Raw genomic sequence first — 20228 nt, forward strand, 5'->3', positions numbered from 1 at the left:
CGTCAGTTCTGGCAGAGGGCCCACGTAGTGGCTCACCGGAGACTAAATTGAACCAGCTCGGGAGGTTCTGAATGACATAATTTGGAACATGCGAGGTTTTCAAAAGCTGCAGAGGACTGTTTGAGTAAATGACTTTTACTGAAGTTCTACTCGATTACGTCTGATCATTTTCTCATTTCGCGCCACTACACAATTGCTACAGGGTCCTCAGCCTTTGCAGGGATTCTAGTAGGCTGTTTGGTTCTTCTTCTCAAACCAGTCATAGAAGGTTTTCAGCTCATTGGTAATGAAGCATCACAGCCATCTATGGAGTTTGCCCTCACTTTGTAAGCTGTAATGGCCTGCTCTCTCTGCCATAGCTGGCATGTATCTATCTCGGTCTCTAGCTTACTCCAGAATTGCCACTATGGCCTTCCACAGATCGTACCTGGTCTTCTTGTGGAGATCTAAATCTCCAACCTTAAACGCATTGTTCTCGTCCTCTGATTCATCCAGGGGTTCTGGTTGGGGAACACCAAGTATGTGCGCATGGGCACACACTTGTCCACACAGGTCTTGATGAAGTTGGCGGCACCTGTTGCATATTTATTCAAGCCTATGGATGAGTTATTGAATATGCTCCAGTCCACTGGATGCTCCTCTGCCTCCGTCAACCATACTTTCGCCACCTTCACTACTGGTGCTGTGGTCCTCAGTCTCTGCTTGTATGCCGGGAGTAGAAGTAGTAGTTTATTTATATAGAACATTTAACACGACGTATGTTGATCCAAAGCACTGAACATACAATTAGGAATAGCTAACACACTGCTAAAATACACTGACGGGGCCATCCTTTTCCATAGTCTATCCAACTTAGAACATTAATTATTTAAACCCTAATCCATTCCTCCTGATCGCAGCAATGAACAACTTGCCAATTTCAAATTGACAACAGCGCTAAAAACACCAGACTTCAAAGAATAAGCTGTGAATACAAATAAGCCCAGTCACAATTCCATTCGGAGGTTACAAAAAGTCCAACCGCAGCCATCTTAGGGCTGGTTTACTGGCATAGGCAGGACATAAATGTTAAATTCTGCCAGCTTCAAAAGGGAAACCACCAACCAAGTCACAGTTTCTCGAAGTGGCAGACTTGCCAAAGTGTAGTCCTGGTACGGCTCAGTTGGAGTTCTTCATGTTGATGTAGCAGTGATCGAGTGTGTTGACACCCCTGGACTCGCATGTTATGTGTGGATGGTAGTTTGTCAAAGACTACCTCAGGTTGGCCTGATTGCAGTCCAATACAATGATTGAGAAAGCATAAGGATGGGCTGTCTCATAGCTGTTAATCACAGTGCTCAGTCCATCCAGTGCCAGCCTGATGGTAGCCTGGGGGGGAATGTACACTGCGACCAGGATGATGGCAGTAAATTCCCTCGGCAGGTAGAATGGGCAGCACTTGATTGACAGATGTTCCAGGTCAAGGGAGCAGGACTGAGACATGACCATCACGTCTGTGCACCTTGATGAAATGATGATGACACAAACGCTCCTCCCATGGTTTTTCCTGACACCAGTGTTCAGTCGGTGCGATGGAGGGCTCTAGCGTCATGTCCAAATTCTCCTGTTTAACCAGGTTTCTGTGAAGCACTCACCACCCTGACGTCTCTCTGATGTTGAAGTATGGCTTGGAATTCATCAAGTTTGTTCTCCAAAGATTATATGTTGGCCAAGAGGGAGGGAGTGGAAGATCTCAAAGGATCTTTCCTGGACCCAACACATTAATGGTATTGTGAAGAAAGCACGTCAGTGCCTCCACTTCGAGGCAAAACACTCCCCACCATTGAGAACATCTATGGTGAACACTGGCATCGTAGAGCAACAGCGTCATCAAAGGCCTACACCACCAGCACATGCTCTGTTCTCGCTGCTGCCATCAAAATAGAGGCATAGGTGGCGCTACTCGCACCACCAGGTTCAGAAACAGCTGCTACCCCTCCACCATCAGAATCCTCAACACAAGCTCAATCAGGGACTCATTTAATGATTCTTACTTGTTCACTTTGTTGATTTTTTAAATTCTTTCTATATTGCACAGTTTTATTATCTGTTTACAGTTCTTTATTTGTTTACATGTGCATGTTATGTATAGCTTTTTTGCACTACCAATGGTAATTACCACTACCAGTGGTAATTCTGTCTCGTCCGCAGGAAAAAGAATTTCACGGTTGCATGTGACGTCATGTATGTACGATGACAATAAATCTGAAATCAAAAGAAGAAAAGGTGGAGATAGTGACATGCTGGGTGGTGAAAAACAGTTGATGAAAAGATTATGAAATCTGACAAGAAAGGAAAGTGATGAATGGAACCGGATGAAGGGAGGGTTGGTGGATGCATGAGATGAATGCCAGCAGGTGATAGGAATCCAGATGCTTAAAATGAATGGCAGCAGATGAGAGGGGATCCAGATGCTTGAGCATTTCAAACTCCAGGTGCAAGCTATTTCAAGTCCCTTCCAATTGCAACTCCAACCTGTCTGCCCTTAACTTCTTTGCCAGGGTAAGGCCAAATGAATTTCATTTATTCTATAACTATTGTTTGTTCATTCACTTTTTAGGATTTAAAAAGTGTATGGGAAAAATATCAATAGGAATAATAGCCAATAATCCAAAAAATCTACCAAACAAGCACCAAAATTCTGATCATTATTGATGAACAGTTTTACAGAATTCTCAATTATTTCAGGACAGGCATAATTAAAGTGGCATTTATAATCATATCAATAAGTTAAAAAGAATGGATGCATTTACCAGTAGTCATAATTTGGTGGTGGCAGAAATACATGCATTTCTGGCTTTTCAGTTGCTTACTTTCTTTAGCTCATTGAAAGTGAAATTTGTTGCTGAAAACCTGGGGTCTTATGCAATCATTACATACTCATTGCACAAGTGAGCTTTGCTGCTGGTATATCAGGAGGAAAGACAAGTACACCATGCTCGAAAGTCCTCTGCTATCAGGTGTCTGCTAAATTAATTAGTATATCTAATCATGAAATCCTTATCTTTGAACTCTGTCAAGTCAAGAAAATGCGAGGGAAAAAAAAATACAAACTCTTGTACTTCAGGAAATCTCAGGGTGTAAAATAACCTTTGCAATCATATGCATTTCAATTTTCCACTGAAAATTCAAAGTTCAATCTACTTCTCAGCATTTTTTCCTCGCTACTGCTGTTATTTGAGCCAATCACAATGTTTCAGGTTTCTGCACTGAGGAACTTTGCACCTTTCAGTCAAGCATCATGGATTGTGTTGGAATGAACAACTGAAATGTAACTATTAAAGGACATACCCTCGTTCCATGGGCAGTGATACTAATTTAATACAGTGCTGAGTCAACAGCAGTACAGGACCATCAATGTCTGCTCACTCACAATGTAATAATATTTTACCAGTGAAATTCATTCATGAATAATTTTAGAAGTTATACACTAGACTGTTGAACTTTAGCTCAAGGAAGAAAAGTTGCTGAAAATCCACTTGTGCTAATTATAGTAAAGCCCCTGGTATCCAGCACCTACGGGGATTGGTAGATGCCAGATTAAGGAGTTTTCCAGTTGCTTGAGAGTCATTCTTACAATGCCTAACCAATACATTTATATTAAGAATAAACCATTTAAAAGACCAAAAAATCCTATCTTGCACTGCATGAATATATGAACCTTAAAGAATTTAACTTTATTTTCAGTCCCAATCTTTGAAAACATTGAACCATCACTGCATCTGCCTTCGACAGAGTTGTCTGAAAGATGAATAAAGTGATAATTAACCCCCCCTCCCCCAAGTTTAAAAATTCAGGAGCTGGAAAGGGAAAGCAAAAGATAATATACTGATAAAGGTTCTTACTAAGCAAGGATACGGAGACACTTTAAGAGAGTCACCCCAAAGGTGAGTGGCATCAACCACCTCTTCATCCCGGGCAATGCCATTTTATTCAAACAGCTGCTACGAGGAAAGGATGACCAAAACACTCCACGGGCTGAATATCTGCTCCCATCTTAAAGGTTTATGTGATAATTCGGAGAAAATTTATTCTTACAATTTTAAACTTTTATTTAAATTTTTATTCATTCTTATCAGTTCCAATTATTTATTTATTTACTCCCCCCCCCCCCCCCCCCACCCCCCCACCCCACAGTTGCTTGAATTCCATTAATAGGGGTTTTATTATATGTCAATGGGAAAATTTACAACCTGTGGAATTGTTTCAATCTGCACATGGTAGCAGAGATATAAAACTATAGGAACTCATAGCATCATTTTGATTTTTGCCTTATAACTGACATTTGCGCTTGTGCAAATGGAATTCTTAAGTACAAGGATACAAGAATTCAGTTTTCCCAGGAACTAGTTTCCTGCTTTACTGAGATCATTTCAAGGCCCTAATTTTGCGTTCGCAGCAACATCAAGCTGCATATGACCCATGCAAGGCAGGAAAAGTCATTTGCCAATGACCTTAATAATTTATTTGTAAAGGTTATTTATAGGGCTCAATCACTATCTTTAGAGGCAGCTGTTGGTGGACAAGATCAAAATTCAGACCATCTTTATCCAATTCTATGGGAATCAAACAGCAGGGGGATTTATTTCTGTTTTATAAAACGTTAGGTTAAAAATATTGCAAACTAATTGTTGAGAGCAATGTATAATGTAGCAACTGCTCTCCTGGAAACCAAAAGTGTTAAATCAGGCAGAGGGTGTAGATCACCCCCAGGAGCAGTCTCATATGTTGTCACCTAGCCAGCAAGAGCTGATAATAGGACCAACATGCATGCAACACACCACTGAAGTTTTCATGAGATTACTGTGGCCACGTCGAGCAAATCCATTTTTATTTTCAATCACATTTCTTTGGAAGACATCTAGCTTGAGACCAGGAATAGTTCAGCAACATTTAGAAATAAAGATACAAAGCAGTGTTTTATATAAGGGGGCAAGAAACATCATTTTCTTCATCAAATGTACACAGCTTTTCCAGTGAACAGGAGTTGGAGTGAAAATGAGTGAGATAAGGTTAGTTTAAGAAGGCAATTACTGTGGTCATAAGTTTCTTTCCCAGCAAAAGGGAGTTGGAGTAAGAGCAGAATAGTTTAAGAAGGTTAGAGGTATAAACAGTGACCATTGTGTGAGTGGGCCAGAATTACAGTGGTGAGTTGAGGCTTTAGCTCAACAGGCTTCAGCGAGATGAGGTGGAGACTAAGGTAAGATTCTGGTGAAATGTTATTTATTCTTTTGACTTCTTATTAGTGCCCAGTAGAATAGTCAGAATGGCAAGAGGATTAGTAGTGTTCACTTTGTGAGAATGGCAATTCTGGGAGACTTGCCATCTCCCTGACAACTACATGTACAGGAGGTGCATCGAGTTGCAGCTTCTTACGGTCAGTGTTAGGGTACTGGAGCTTCAGTTCAATAACTTTCAGCTTGAACGGGAGAATGAAGAGTTCATAGATAAGAGTTGCAGGAAGGCATTCACACTGAAGCTGCAGGAGCTGGAAAGGGAAAGCAAAAGCAAGCAGACAAATAATGCTGAGTACCTCTGTGGTCATTTCCCTTAATAATGTACAGTCAATCACTAGGTTAAAAACAAGTTCCGTTACCTCGGTCTGTCTTCGACTTGAATTTGTATTTAAATCAGAACAGTACATACTGTCCTTATTTAGTGTTTAATCAAATGCTTAGCATAGCATATAGTCTTCCAAATAGCGCCTTTGGAAGACTACACAAAAGAGTCTGGAAAAACAACCAACTGAAAAACCTCACAAAGATAAGCGTATACAGAGCCGTTGTCATACCCACACTCCTGTTCGGCTCCGAATCATGGGTCCTCTACCGGCACCACCTACGGCTCCTAGAACGCTTCCACCAGCGTTGTCTCCGCTCCATCCTCAACATCCATTGGAGCGCTCACACCCCTAACGTCGAGGTACTCGAGATGGCAGAGGTCGACAGCATCGAGTCCACGCTGCTGAAGATCCAGCTGCGCTGGATGGGTCACGTCTCCAGAATGGAGGACCATCGCCTTCCCAAGATCGTATTATATGGCGAGCTCTCCACTGGCCACCGTGACAGAGGTGCACCAAAGAAAAGGTACAAGGACTGCCTAAAGAAATCTCTTGGTGCCTGCCACATTGACCACCGCCAGTGGGCTGATAACGCCTCAAACCGTGCATCTTGGCGCCTCACAGTTTGGCGGGCAGCAGCCTCCTTTGAAGAAGACCGCAGAGCCCACCTCACTGACAAAAGGCAAAGGAGGAAAAACCCAACACCCAACCCCAACCAACCAATTTTCCCTTGCAACCGCTGCAATCGTGTCTGCCTGTCCCGCATCGGACTGGTCAGCCACAAACGAGCCTGCAGCTGACGTGGACTTTTTACCCCCTCCATAAATCTTCGTCCGCGAAGCCAAGCCAAAGAGAAAGAGCATAGCATATAGTGTATACTGTATATATTTTACCTATCTATGCATGTAAAACACTTAAGAAACACTTCCAAATACACTACAAAATCTTGAACATAATAATACAGTATATAATTGGATGAAGTAGGAGATGATGGAGAGATGGTTAATGTTGGAGAGGATGGACCTGGTGCTGGAGAGTCAAGGTTTGATTTTCATGCTGGAGAGGAGGTGGGCGTTTTGGTTTACTATTGGAGTCAATTTCTTGAAGTAGGCATCAAGGGAGATTTGTACAGAGCTTTTCTTTTTCTCGTCATAAATGGTTTAACTCCCCTGGTAAATTAGGTCCAGTACAAGTGTATTAGGGTTTTTGTCACGTGAAACTTGGAAGTGGAATCAGCTACAAAGAAGCATCTGTTCATTTCTAGCTGCCTTTAACTCAAGGAGGCAGTAAAGAGTCACCAGAATGTTGGTTCACAAGTCACTTGTAAACCACACCAAACTAGAGTATTCAGCGCAGGTGCGATGTTCAAATGCATGCTTTTCAATTTCAAATTTCTTCCTGTGCTTGCTATATGCGGTACATGTTTTTTTCCTTTTTTTTTTAAAACGGAAAAAAATTCACAACTGAAAAACTTTCTTCAAAAATTCCAAATGCAACCATTGTAAAACAGATAAACAATATAAAGACCCATGGGTGGTAGGAGTAATCTTACAACAATTGAGCCCCTGCTCATACTCTGTTCTAGTGGGGGAATGATTGTGGAAGTGACACATTGACCAATTACGAGTACTGACTGACACTAAGGAACATGAACTGCTTCATGAACTGGAGGAGGTGGAACCAGACCTGCCATGGTTGCCCCAATCATCCCACCCCTCAGGCCGAGTGAGGTGGGGGCAGGGACGGTCGCTGAGCCAAGGAGTCCAGTAACTGAGACACACAGCCAGGAGGGCAGCGAAGACAGGCAATCGCCGCCGAAGGTCAGCAAAGTTGTCTTATACCCAACAGTACACTAATCTCTCACAATGTTGACTCAACCATGCTCGAACCTGAAGTTGAAGGCAATCTACTACCGGCCAACTTGTCAGTCTGTAAGTAGGGGTTCTTTGTAAATTGGACGTTTTTAACCCGTAGACTGTCTGAATACCTCTTTGGTGCAGGGAGCAGGGTTTCAGGATCATTGGGATCTTTTCTAGGGAAGATATGATCTGTGTAAAAAGGTCAGGTTACACCTGAACGGGAAGGGGACCAATTACCTGGAAGAGAGGTTTGCTGGGGATTTTGGAAAAGTTTTAAAATATTTGGGCAGGGGGTTGGGAACCAGAATGATAGGGCCAAGAATAGGGCAGATGGTGGAAATGTTGATGCAGTGTGCAGTGTGACTGCGAGGAAGGACAGGCAGTAGAGGGAGCATAAATGTCATCAGTTGGAAGGATTGAAATGTGTTTACAGGTAGTCGACTTCCAATCTATGCAAGTTACGCCCAACTGCACATATGACCACATTTAAAAAAAAATATTTATTAAAACTAGTTACAAGTTCATATTATGTATTAAAAGTACTGTAAACAGTGGTCCCCGCTCCCCATCAGCAGCCAGAGGTCCCCATTCCCTGACTTAGGACCAAACCAGAGTTATAACCAATCCTCCCGGTCCCATTACAGTTGTAATTCAGGGACTACCTGTACTTCAATGCAAGAAGTATTAAGAATAAGGGAGATGAACAAAGGGCATGAATCAATACATGGAATTATGGAAGTTACAGAGACATTGCTGATTCAATGACAGGATTGGCTGATGCAGGTGTTGGGTTTAGATGTTTCAGAAGGGATAGGAAGAGAGTGAAAAAATATTGTGTGGATGGGGGAAGAGGCATTACTAATCAGGGATAGTAACACAGCTGCAGAAAGGGCTGATATTGTGGAGGGATTGTCTGCTGAGTCAGTGTGGGTGAAAGTCAGAAACAGTAAGGGAACTCTATTGGGAGTACTATTTCAGCCTCCAAATAGTCCTCAGATCAATGAGGAGCAGATAAGTAGGTGGATTTTGGAATGGTGCAAAAATTACAGGGTTGCTGTTATGGCAGACTTTAATTTCCCCGATATTGACTAGCACCTCTTTAATGCACGAGGACTAGATGCACAGAATTTGTCAAGTGTGCCTAAGGATTCCTGGTCCAGTATGTGGACAAACCGACTAGAGGAGAGGCCATATTGGATAGACCTCTTGGTGGGGCAGGGGCAGGAACTAAGAGAGTTGGAACTCAGGAGAGTAAACTGGGAACAGATTTTCTTGAGGAAAAGCAAAGTAATGTGGAGGATGTTTAGGGACCATGTGTCAGGTTCTGAATTGGTTTATCCCACTGTGACGGAAAAGATGGTAGGATACGAGAACCATGTTTGACAAAAGAGGTGAGGCAGCTAGTTAAGAGGAAGTATACACAAGGTTTAAAAAGCACAAGTCTAGAAGGGCTCATGAGAATTATATGCCAATAGTAGCCAGGAAGGAATTTAAGAACAGACATGAAAGTTAGAAAGTGGCATGAGAAGGCCTTGGCAAGTAGGATTAGGGAAAACCCCAAGGTCTTCTCTGTATAGGTGAAGAACAGAAGGATGACTAGTTTGACAGTAAGGCTGCTTAAAGATAAATGAGAGATTGTGTCTGGAGGCAGAGGAGGTCCTAAATAAAAACATTGCTTCAGTGTTCATCAGAAAGAGTGACCTTGGTAAATATGAGATAGGTACAGAACAAACTGGGGCGCATGAAGGTTACGAAGAATTTCTGAATCACTTTAAAAATATTCAGATTGACAAGTCCCCAGGATCCCCAGGTTACTGCAGAAAGAGATTGGTGGGGCATTGACAATGATCTTTGTGTCCTTCCTGGCCACAGGGGAGGTAGCAGAGGATTGGAGAATGGCAAATGTAGTCCCCTTGTTTAAAGAAGTTAACAGGAAGAATATTGGGAATTATAGACCAGTGAATCTTACGGCAGTGGTGGGCAAGCCATTGGAGAGGATTCTTAGGGATAGGATTTATGAACATTTAGAGAAGCGTAGTCTTCTTAGAGATAGTCAGCATGGGTTTGTGAGGAATTGGGTGTGCGTCACAAGCCAAATGAAGTGACAAAATAAATTGATGATGGCAAGGCAGTAGATGTGGTGTATGTGAATTTTAGCAAGGCATATAACAAGGTACCCTATTGGTAGACTCATTCAGAAAGTCATGAGGCATGGGATCCATGGAATCTTAGCTGTGTAGATTCAGAATTGGCTTGCCTGCAGAAAGTAGAGGGTATTCTACATGGAGGTCAGTGATTAGTCCAAGAATTCTGTTCTTAGACCCCTGCCCTTCATGATTCTTTTTAAAAAATGACCTGGACAAAGAAGTGGAAGGATGGATCAGTAAGTTTTCAGATCATACCAAGGTTGGAGGTGTTGTGGATGGTGTAGATCAGCCATTCTCAACCTTTTTATTTTGGCTGTAGCCCCCTTAAAACTCTGCTCAAAGTTTATGGGCCCTCTTCCCTATGAACCAGTCAAGTTTAGTTGGTTTGTTCCATACTTCTTACATATCAACTTCATAAAAATATATTTTATGATTTCAGTCCATAGCCTCCATTGAGAATGGCTGGTATACAAAGTTAAAATGAGCTACAACAAGATATCAACAGTATGCGGAGATGGGCAGAGAAGTGGCAGATGGAGATCAATCTGGTCAAGTGTGAGGTAATGAATTTTGGAAGGTTGAATTTGAAGGCAGAATACATGGTTAAAGGCAGGATTTTTAACAGTGTGGAAGAATAGAGGGACCCCAGCACCCAAATGTATAAATCTCTCAAGTTAGCATATAGGGTAGTTAAGAAGCCTTATGTTATGCTGGCCTGCATTTGACAGGGGATTGAGTTCAAAAGTCATGAGGTAATGTTGCAGCTCCATAAAACTCTGTTTAGACCACACTTGGTTACCTCATTACAAGAAGCTTTGGATAGGGTGCAGACGAGATTTACTTGGATATTGTGTGGATTGGAGAATGTGTTTTATGAGGCAAGATTAACTCAACTCTTTAGAGTGAAGAAGGATAAGAGGTGAATTAATAGAGGACTACAGGATTATGACAGGCACAGATTATTGGAGACAGCCAACAGTTATTTTCCACAGGCAACAGTACCAAGTATCAGAGGACATCTGTCTAAGGTGAGGAAGTAAAGTTTATGGGAGACGTCAGGGATCATTTTTTTTCTTACAGAGTATAGTGGGTACCTGGAATGAATTGCTAAGAGCGGTGGTGGATGATGGCACAATAGGAACATTGAAAAGACTCTTCAGCAAGTGGGTGGAAGAAAAATAGAGGGTTATGCGTGTGAGGTATGGTAGGTTTAGATTGTTGAGTAGGATTTTATAGGTTGGCACAACATCATGAGCCAAAGTGGCTTTACTGTGCTGCAAAGTTCTACAACAAAGACATCACCCACTGCAATGGGGACACATTGCATCAATTTAATTCATGTAATCACAAGATAACTGAATGGAGCACAGAAAACTCACACCCTAAATAGAGTTTGGGAAAATCAGGAGTATAAATGTTTTTATAATGCCATTATCATACAAGAGGGAGAAATGCTTTGAAGGGCACAAGCCCTAAATGTCAGTTATATATCTTTACCTCCTATGGAGAGTGTGAGACCTGCTGAGTTCCTCGCATTTCTGTGTTTGCAGAAACATTCAAAACCATTACCATACCTGCTAGATGACACTTCTTTCATAGTGAAGCTCTTAAAATCTGGCACATATGTGCAAAACTGGTCGATTTTCCCGAGTATTGGATGTTAATTGTTAATTTGCAAGCACATTTTAAATTCACTCAAGATTTCCAAACATTATGAATGGATTACTAAGGTTTTACTGTCTATAGGCTGGTTTGAATATTCTGCTCAAGAGTGTGACTGGGTGGGATTTTTGAACAATACAATGCATGTGTCAGACTTTGGCCAAATGTTCAACTTGGCCTGGCTGGCAGAGCATGGAAATAGGAGACCACTAACATATAATAATCAACAGCTTTTGAAGTTTATTTTTACCTATCAAATATTATCATCCTGTCATAGGGTGACTATATTTTCTGAACTGAATCAATGGACCTGCGATGGAAGCACAATTTATTTGTTACATTCTACTTAGCACAGCAAGAAAGGTTCTTCTACCTAGCAGGTTAGCTTTAACATTCGTACTGCTGTATAAAGTAGAAGAACACAATTTACAGAGCATAGAGTTACAATGAAATAAAAGAACAATTAGTACCAAGCAACAGCAATATGATAGCACTATTGTGGAGCTCATTCAGGCAAGGTAATCGATGGCTGCTGTTTAAAAAAAAACCCACGAGGTACCCAGGACTGGAAATACATGCAGTACAGTTCATTAAGCAGTGTCTATAGTCACCACCTTCACCTACTTCCAAGGATTCCACCAACCATTGTCCTTGCATTATGGTTGGTCAAGTCTGAAATAATGGCTCACCTAAATATTTGTTTTATTCTTCACCATTTTATACAGGCTCCTATCAAGAGCTTTCAGTTCAACATTATCAGAACTTTTCGATATACAAAAGAAATAGGGACTATTTTTTTTACATGCGGAATGGTCTTGTGAGAAAGTGGAAAGGTTTTGGAACAATTTGAGTGTTTTATTAGGACAAATTATGAAGATAAAGATACAAAAGGATCCAAGAATATTTTTTCTTGGGAATATATATGAAAAGGATGTAAGGTTGAAATTGGATAAATGTTAAGAGAATTTTTTAAGTATTGCAAAAGCAACTGCGAAGAAATGTATAGCAATGGCATAGTGAAATGCAAAATTGTATACCTTTAGAAAAAAAATAACAGTTTAAGGAATCAAGTTGAAAATTTTTTATAATATTTGAAAACCATATATGGATTTTATGAATAAATTTCCATCCACCTCTTCCAGCTTACCCACTCCTCTCAATTAGAGATTATAATATCAATGAATATGTATATGCTAACATTATATATGTAGTAATAAGTGTTCTTTCCTTTTCCTTCTTTCTTTTGGGAGGGAGGGAGGTTGGGGAGAAAAATTTAAAAGTACTTTTTATTGTATCATTATGTATGTCTAAATGATTAATGTTATATTATTGAATTGTTTTGTATTGATACAATGATAAATAAATTCATTTAAAAAAAATAATTTATCTGATATTAGCAACTTGACAAGTGGTTAATCTCTGAATGACTGAAAGCTTGTCAATCTTTATGACCATTACTAGACAAAGCACTTGAATCTACAAATTTTGGCATGATTTGTAGCCTACTATTTCACATGCCTAACATTAATCAATTTTTTCTGCTGCTGTTCCACAGTGGATTATTTAAATGGCAAGCAAATGCAGCATGCTGACATGCAGAAGGACTGAGGAGTACTTGTGCACAAATTACAAAAGGTTGGTTTGCAGGTGCAACAGGTTATTAAGAAGGCAAAAGGAAGGTTTGCTTTTGTTGCTGAAGGGATTGAATTTAAAAGCAAGGAGGTTATGCTGCAACTATACAGGGTACTGGTGAGACCGCATCTGGAGTACTGTATGCAGATCTGGTCATACTGGCTTTGGAGAAGTTGGAGGAGGTGCATAGGAGGTTCACCAGTTTGATTCCAGGGATGAAGGGGTTGACCTATGAGGAGAGACTGAATCATCTGAAATGGTACTTGCTGGAATTTAGATGAATGAGAGGGGTTCTTGTAGAAATATAAAATTATGATAGAGGTAAGCAAGTAGTTTACTTTGGTAGGGGACACCAGAACTAGGGTACTAGGCCTCAAGACTCAGGGTAGTAAATTTAGGACAGAGATGAGGAAGAACTGATTTTCCCAGAGGGTGGTGAATCTGTAGCATTTGCTGCCATTGAAGCAGTGGAGGAGACCTCAGTAAATATATTTAAGCCAAGGTTGTAGTAAGGGAATTAAGGGATATGGGGAAAAGGCAGGTCGGAGAAGATGAGTATATCATCAGATGAGCCATGATCACAATGAATGGTGGAGCAGGCTCGAAGGGCCAGATGACTTACTCCTGCTCCTATTTCTTATGTCCTTATGCAAATTGACATTGATCACAAAGTTTTCCAGAACTCCTCGATTTCTTAATTTATCTTGTCAAGATCAGTTTATTCACAACAGACTAGAAGTAAAACATGGGATTATCCTAGCTGCTTATGTTGAACCACAAATAAATAGTTCCTCTAGCAATTCTGTGATTTTACACAAATAAGTAAACCTTATCCACTTTGCTGCCAAATTTCACCCTAATGTCAAATTCACTTGGCCCATCTCCAGCAACTCTCTCCTCTTTCTCAATCTCTCTGTTTTAATCTCAGGAGACAATCTCATGGACAGAATTTTTTTTAAACAAACTCCCCAACTCCCACAGTTATCTTGACCACACCTCTTTACATCCCGTCCCCTGCAAGGATTCCATTCCTTTCTCTCAACTCCTCCGTCCCCTTTGCATCTGTTCCAAGGACGGGATCTTTCATGCCAGATCATCAGAGTTGTCCTCCTTCTTCAAAAAAATCATCCACCCCCACACAGCAAGGATAGGATTCCTCTTGTCCTCACCTACCACCCTACTGGCCTCCACATCCAACATATCATCCTCTGCCATTTCCACCACCTCCTACATGATCCCAACACCAGACACATCTTCCCCTCTCACCTTCCTCAGGGACCGCTTCCTACGTGACTCCCTCATCCACTCCTGCCTTCCCACCACAGAAAGTGCTACACTTCCGCCCACACCTCCTCCCTCACCACTATTCAGGACCCAAAATAGTCCTTCCAAGTGAAGCAACACCTCACTTGTGAATCTGCATGGGTAATCCATTGCATCCAGTGCTCCCATTGTGGTTTCCTCTTATCAGAGAGACTGGACCCAGACGAGGCGATCACTTCATTTTGCATCTTTGCTCTGTTCACAGCAACAGGAGGGATGTCCCATTGTTTTCAATTTGCATTTCTTGACACATGCAAATAATGTAGCTTTGAGTTATGGAAAATCATGATATTAATCATTTTCATTACACAGGGGCTGTCTGCCTATTTGCTGCTTTAATCAATTGGAGGCATTTGTATTTGAGTCAATGGCAATAACTGTGAACACTGCCAGTATATTCCTGTGATGGAAATTATTAAGTGTTACAAATGAGCTTTGGTGATACAAGAACATACTGATAATTGATTCAATATTGCATTAAATATCTATTTTGAAAATATGATTTTCCCTTTAAGGAGTCAGGACTACATTAATTTTTCAGCATAACAAATAATCTGATTTCTTTTTCACTCATTTGGAGAGATAAGATGATGTTCATCACAACTCAAATAAGATAGAATCATTATTTGATACATTTGGTACATTTTGACATTATGATCATTTTTTTCTCCCAGTACTCATTCTAAAGCTGTTTAAACCAATGTTTTAGTGAACACACCTGTTTAATAATATTATACAAACATTACTAAACATTTACAACCTTATAACAGACAGAAGTTCCAGTGTATTTAAAAGAACTGCGTCATTCCTTGTTCTTTGAACAAACTCATAACAGACAAGGTCCCCTTCCCCTTGGTGCACAAGGCCCTCAATTTAAACAGTAGCTTACCTTAACAAATAGTTCGATTTCAGGATCTTTGTCTAAACCATTGACAGGAGCCAAGCCTGCCATGTCAAAGCAGGTTCTAGTCCTTTACCGCTGCTATTCCTCACCACAGTGCTTCAATAATCCACTTGGAATCATTCATACATTCTGAATCTGGGACCGTTCCAGCAAGTTCCAAAGACCATCTGGTCACTCTCAATACTACCAATGTATTCCTGATATCCGCAGTAAACACCACCAAAAGTTTAAAATCAGTCTTTTTAATCGGGTTGCTTATCCTCTGAGAAAGCAACAAGTGATGACAGTTTCTTTTCCTTTCGTGCAGAGCTCCTCTCTTCACAACTGCTATTAATTCTACGTGTTGTAAGTGAGATAGGAAAGCAGCTGAAAATAGCATGATGTGTAAAGAGGCTGGGTTACACATACAGAGGGTGGAGCCAGCCTGTCAGCAACCACTCGTCTCCTTTTATTATTTTCCATTAACCTTAGGCAGAAAGTTGCTTTTAGCTAATTGATGCTTGAATAGTGGTGTCACAATATCAGGGACTGAGATTATTCTATTTAAATAGAGGTTTTATCACCCGGACTCTTTCACTGACAGAAACTAACACAAATCCTGTCAGTGAGATATTTGTCAGAAATATACCCACATGTCTATTAATCATTGTGGAAAGTTAAGGCCCTGTACGTGTTGGATATTGTAAAAAAACCAAATTATTCTCTGATTTCACTGGCTTGGTCAGTAAATTGCTCATTAAGTTCAAGGAGTAGAAACCGAGTATGCATTATCTGTTTTACATATTGATAAAACATACAAATTCAGCAATGTACACTTTTAAATTCATTGGAACCATTCTTTATTTGGATGTGCAATTCTCACACCTACTCAGACTTGGGCCGATGTTACAAAGTGGAGCTAAAGCTTGCAAGTTTGCCCAGACTCATTTCTCATTCCTGCAAATATATTTTCTCTGCTGAATTGTACCACCAATCAAATCGCATTTCTCTTTGGACCATGGAAGCTCATCCTTTTCCTTATCCATTCACCAGATTGGGCACCGTCTGGATTGCATCAAACAAACCTGGCAGCATAATTGGTGTAGCAGTTAGCACAACGCCTTAACAGCGCCAGCGATCAGGACTAAACCTAGGTTCAAATCGTGTGCTGTCTTCAAGGAGTTTGTACAGTCTCCCAGTGTCTGCATAGGTTTTTTTGGGGGGTTCCAGTTTCCTCCCACCGTTCAAAATGTACCACGGGTGTAGGTTAATTGGGTGTAAATTGGGAGGCCCAGGCTCGTAGGGCTGAATTGGCCTGTTACATTGCTGTATGACTAAATTAAGTTAAAAATTAAATTAAAGTACAAGTATTGAAGCAGCAGCATTTAAAGTCACCTTCAAGCATCCAATAAATGCAACAATCTATAAATGGTTCTTGAATTCATTTTCTATCAATAACATGGCAATTAATGGAAACAAAGTCCTCACCTGCCTGTTTTAGTCTCTCTGGGTACGTAGCCATAGAGACTAGGCCTTTTTATGGTGGGGGAAAAAAATGCGAACGTAAAGGTGGATATTCTCCTTTTACCTTGCTTAACTTGCCTTGATGAAAGCTCCGAGGATGGATTCAGAAGGCAGACTCTGATCCGTCTAGGTGGGGTAGAATCAGAGGTGGAGCGAGGCTGCTCCACCTCCACCATGAAGGCAATGCTGTTGAAGCAGCTGCAAAGGGGCAGGCTGATGACATCTCAATGACGTCATCAGCCAGCAACCCGAAAGAGGGATTTTTAAAATCATCAGATAGTTAATATAAGTAATCACATTGTGCAGGAGACCTGCCTGAGTCCCAAGATTCCTTGAGCAGATCTCCACCAGTGCTCTTACCTGCTCTTTGGTCGCCATTTCGGGTGTAGGCCACTTTCCCTTCCCTTGCTTATGAATGATGTCACTTTCCCTTCCCTTGCTTATGAATGATGACACAACTACACCACTCCACCCACCTCCCTCAGCTCTGGAAGGTGGTTTCAGTCGCTGATCAGCGAGAAAACAACACTGAATCAATCTAGTAGGCCTTCTCCATAAAAAGATAAATTCAACTATTTTACAAAAACAGTGAAAGCAGTGAGAAACATAACACAGAGAAAAGGCAGCTGCACAGGGCGGAATGGAAATATTTAAGTCATAACCTCAGCATGGAGATAACTTTCCTCCACTGCAACATCATCAAAAAGAACTTCATTGTCTGTAATATACTCAGGGAGGTTTTCAGATCATAAATGGTGGTCTAAGAAATGAAACTTTATAACGGGTGGGGGTGGGTTCCCTTGATTTTGATTGGAAGGTTCTAGAGCATTCATTCAGTGGGACATCACAGGAAAATTTGAATTGCAACTTTGAGTCAAGGGAGCAAATCAGCCTCCATCAGATCAAATTGTAAATCCAGCACTTCAATGATTCCATCATCCACAATACAGATTAATGCACATTTGGAAAAGCATAGTTCGATAATAGGCAGTCAACATGGCTTTGTGAGGGAGAGGTCATGTCTTACCAATTTGTCAGAGTTTATTGAGCAGGTGGCAAAGGTGGTTGATGATGGTAGAATAATGGCTGTTGTCTACGTGGACTTTGGAAAGGTATTTGACAAAGTTCATCATGGTAGGTTGATCCCAAAGGTGCAGATATATGGGATCCACAGTGAATTTATAGTTGGATACAGAATTGGCTGGCCATAGAAGACAGATGGTAATGGTAGAAGGCAGTTATTCTGGCTGGAAACCCATGATCAGTGGTGTTACACAAGGAGTGGTGTTTCTGCCTCTGTTTGATTGTGTATGTTATTTATTGTATCTTTTTGTGTATCAAATAAATGATTTTGAGGAAAACTTAGATGGGTGGGTGAGCAAGTTTGCAGATGACAAAGGATGATGGAGTTGTGGAGAGTGTAAAAGGCCACCAAGGAATACAGCAGGATTTAAATCGGTATCAGATATGCGCAAAAAATAGCAGATTGATTTTAATTTGTATAAGTTTGAGTGGTTGCTCTTTGGGAGGTCAAATTTAAGGGGAACAATGCAGTTAATGTCAGGTCTTTTAAAGCTTTGATGTGCAGAGGATCCAGGGTTCCAGTGTGTAGCTCTGAAAGTGGCCACACAAGTAGATGGGGTGATAAAGAAGGCACGTGGTATGTTTGGCTTCATTGGGTGGGGCACTCAGAACAAAAGTAAGGAAATCATTTTGCATCTAAATAAAATTTTGGCTACACTTGGAATACTGCATGCAATTTTGGTCACCTCATTCCAGGAAGGAAGTCAAGGCTTTGGAAAGGGTACAGAAGCTTGCTTGGAATATTGCCTGGATTAGTGGGTATGAGTTATTGGGAGAGGATGGATAAATGTGGGTCATTTTCTCTGGAATGTTGAAAGCTGATAGAGGTTCATAAAAATAATGAGAAGTATTGATAGGGTTGACAGTCAGAATCTTTTCCCTAGAGTTAAAGTGTCAAACACTAGAGGTCATGCATATAAGGGAAGGATAAGTTTCAGGGAGACATACAGGGAAGATCTATTTATACATTTAAAAAAAAGAAGTGGTGGATGCCTGGTACAGGCTGGTAAAATAAGTGGTGGAGCAGATACATGTAGCATTTAATTAGATACATGAATGTGAAGGGGATGGAGGTATATTTAACAAGTGGAAGCAGCAGAGTTTTACTTTTATTTGGGTGTCATGTTCAGCACAGATACACAGGCCAAAAGGCCTGTTCCTGTGTTGTATTGTTCTGTTTATACAAGTACACACACATATAGTGCATCATGAATGCTAAGACTTCATGCTACAGAAAAAGAGCCTTGAATACTACAAAATATGCCATGATTCAAAATGAGCTCAAAACTAGAAGGGCCTAATGGCCTGTTTCCATGCTGTAAATTGTTATTATTATTATGTTATTAAAAGGCAGTGAAATAAATATGCTCATCAATATCCACAGGAAATCCTGATCCATTATTAATTACAGTAATTAATGGATGAACCCCACCTTGTGAGCACTGCTACAATGTAGGCTGCAAATAAATATAACAGAATCTGAAAAAATGTGTATAGTGGTGACATGGAATACTGTATCACTGTGTATAAAAGCAGGTAGGACCCAGTACATCAGAATAAATGTGGTAGTTAAGACTTACATGATTTCTAATTTTGTAGAGAATGTACTTATTTTGCTCTTTAACTTGGGGAATGTTAAGAATTCAAAGTTTCCCACAATTCGTTCCCTGCTTTCTTGCCCCTTCAAGTCATTTTAAGCTAATTCCAGGAATGGCTGACTTTATTACCAGATTGCACCTCCAAGGGTGGGTCCATCCAATAACCTAACCAAAGTATTTTCAATCAAATCAATGGTTTTAGAATTAATTTCAATCAGAACTTCATCTAAACTGTCGAACATGATATTTACAATTGCTTCAAACAAAACTTTCAAGGTTAAAAATTACATGTCGGCCAAGATAAGAAAAAAACAAGCAAACAGGTTACTGACACTGAAGAACTGGCCTCGAGATCACGAGTTCAAATTCTACCAGAGCATAACTTGTGTGAAATGAATGCAAATTTTGAGAAAAGACAAAAAAACATAAATATGCAATGATCATTGCAACATGATCTTGCAAATGTTACCCAAGGAAAAGGGAATAAAGACTAAAGGTCTGCATGCCAGTTTCTGCTTTACATTGCATGGTACCAAATGTACTGTGGCTCACAGCACATTGCCTCTGATTCAAGGGGCTGCATTTACTTGGCTGTATAGCTGTTAAGGATATCACAAAGCCACATCAGTGATGAGATACAAAATAGGCAGGAGCTCTGCTGAACCAATTCTCTGCCACTGATACAAGGGACCATTGCTTCAATTAGCTCATCAGATTGGAAGCCAGAGTTCCCAAGGGTTCAATACTGTGATATACATTTGAGTTGCATTCTGCATTTTAGATTTGATCAGGCTTTGTGTAGTGCAATTATCCAGTAATTTTTCAATGAATATTCAGAATATAATTCGAAAATCATCACTAAAAATAAGAATTTATGGAAGGCCTGAACAAGTGTGATATTTATGCCTGATGAGCAAA

At 40.6% G+C, this 20228-nt stretch overlaps 1 protein-coding gene across 4 annotated transcripts in view; it reads right to left on the minus strand.

Annotated features, from left to right (window-relative positions):
• LOC138736733 (chloride intracellular channel protein 5-like) overlaps positions 1 to 20228 on the minus strand; it is a 203843-nt gene that overhangs the window by 67716 nt on the left and 115899 nt on the right. Inside the window, exon 1 of one of the 4 annotated variants that reach the window (XM_069886714.1) lies at positions 15112 to 15477. The exons of the other annotated variants lie outside the window; for them this stretch is intronic. Within the exon in view, the coding sequence (XP_069742815.1) occupies positions 15112 to 15174 (63 nt within the window). The 5' untranslated portion in view covers positions 15175 to 15477. Of the gene's footprint in view, positions 1 to 15111; positions 15478 to 20228 lie in introns of those variants that run through there. 4 annotated transcript variants of the gene reach the window in all.

This window comes from Narcine bancroftii, chromosome 6 (assembly GCF_036971445.1).
Source record: "Narcine bancroftii isolate sNarBan1 chromosome 6, sNarBan1.hap1, whole genome shotgun sequence".
In the NCBI taxonomy this organism is placed as follows: Eukaryota; Metazoa; Chordata; class Chondrichthyes; order Torpediniformes; family Narcinidae; genus Narcine; species Narcine bancroftii.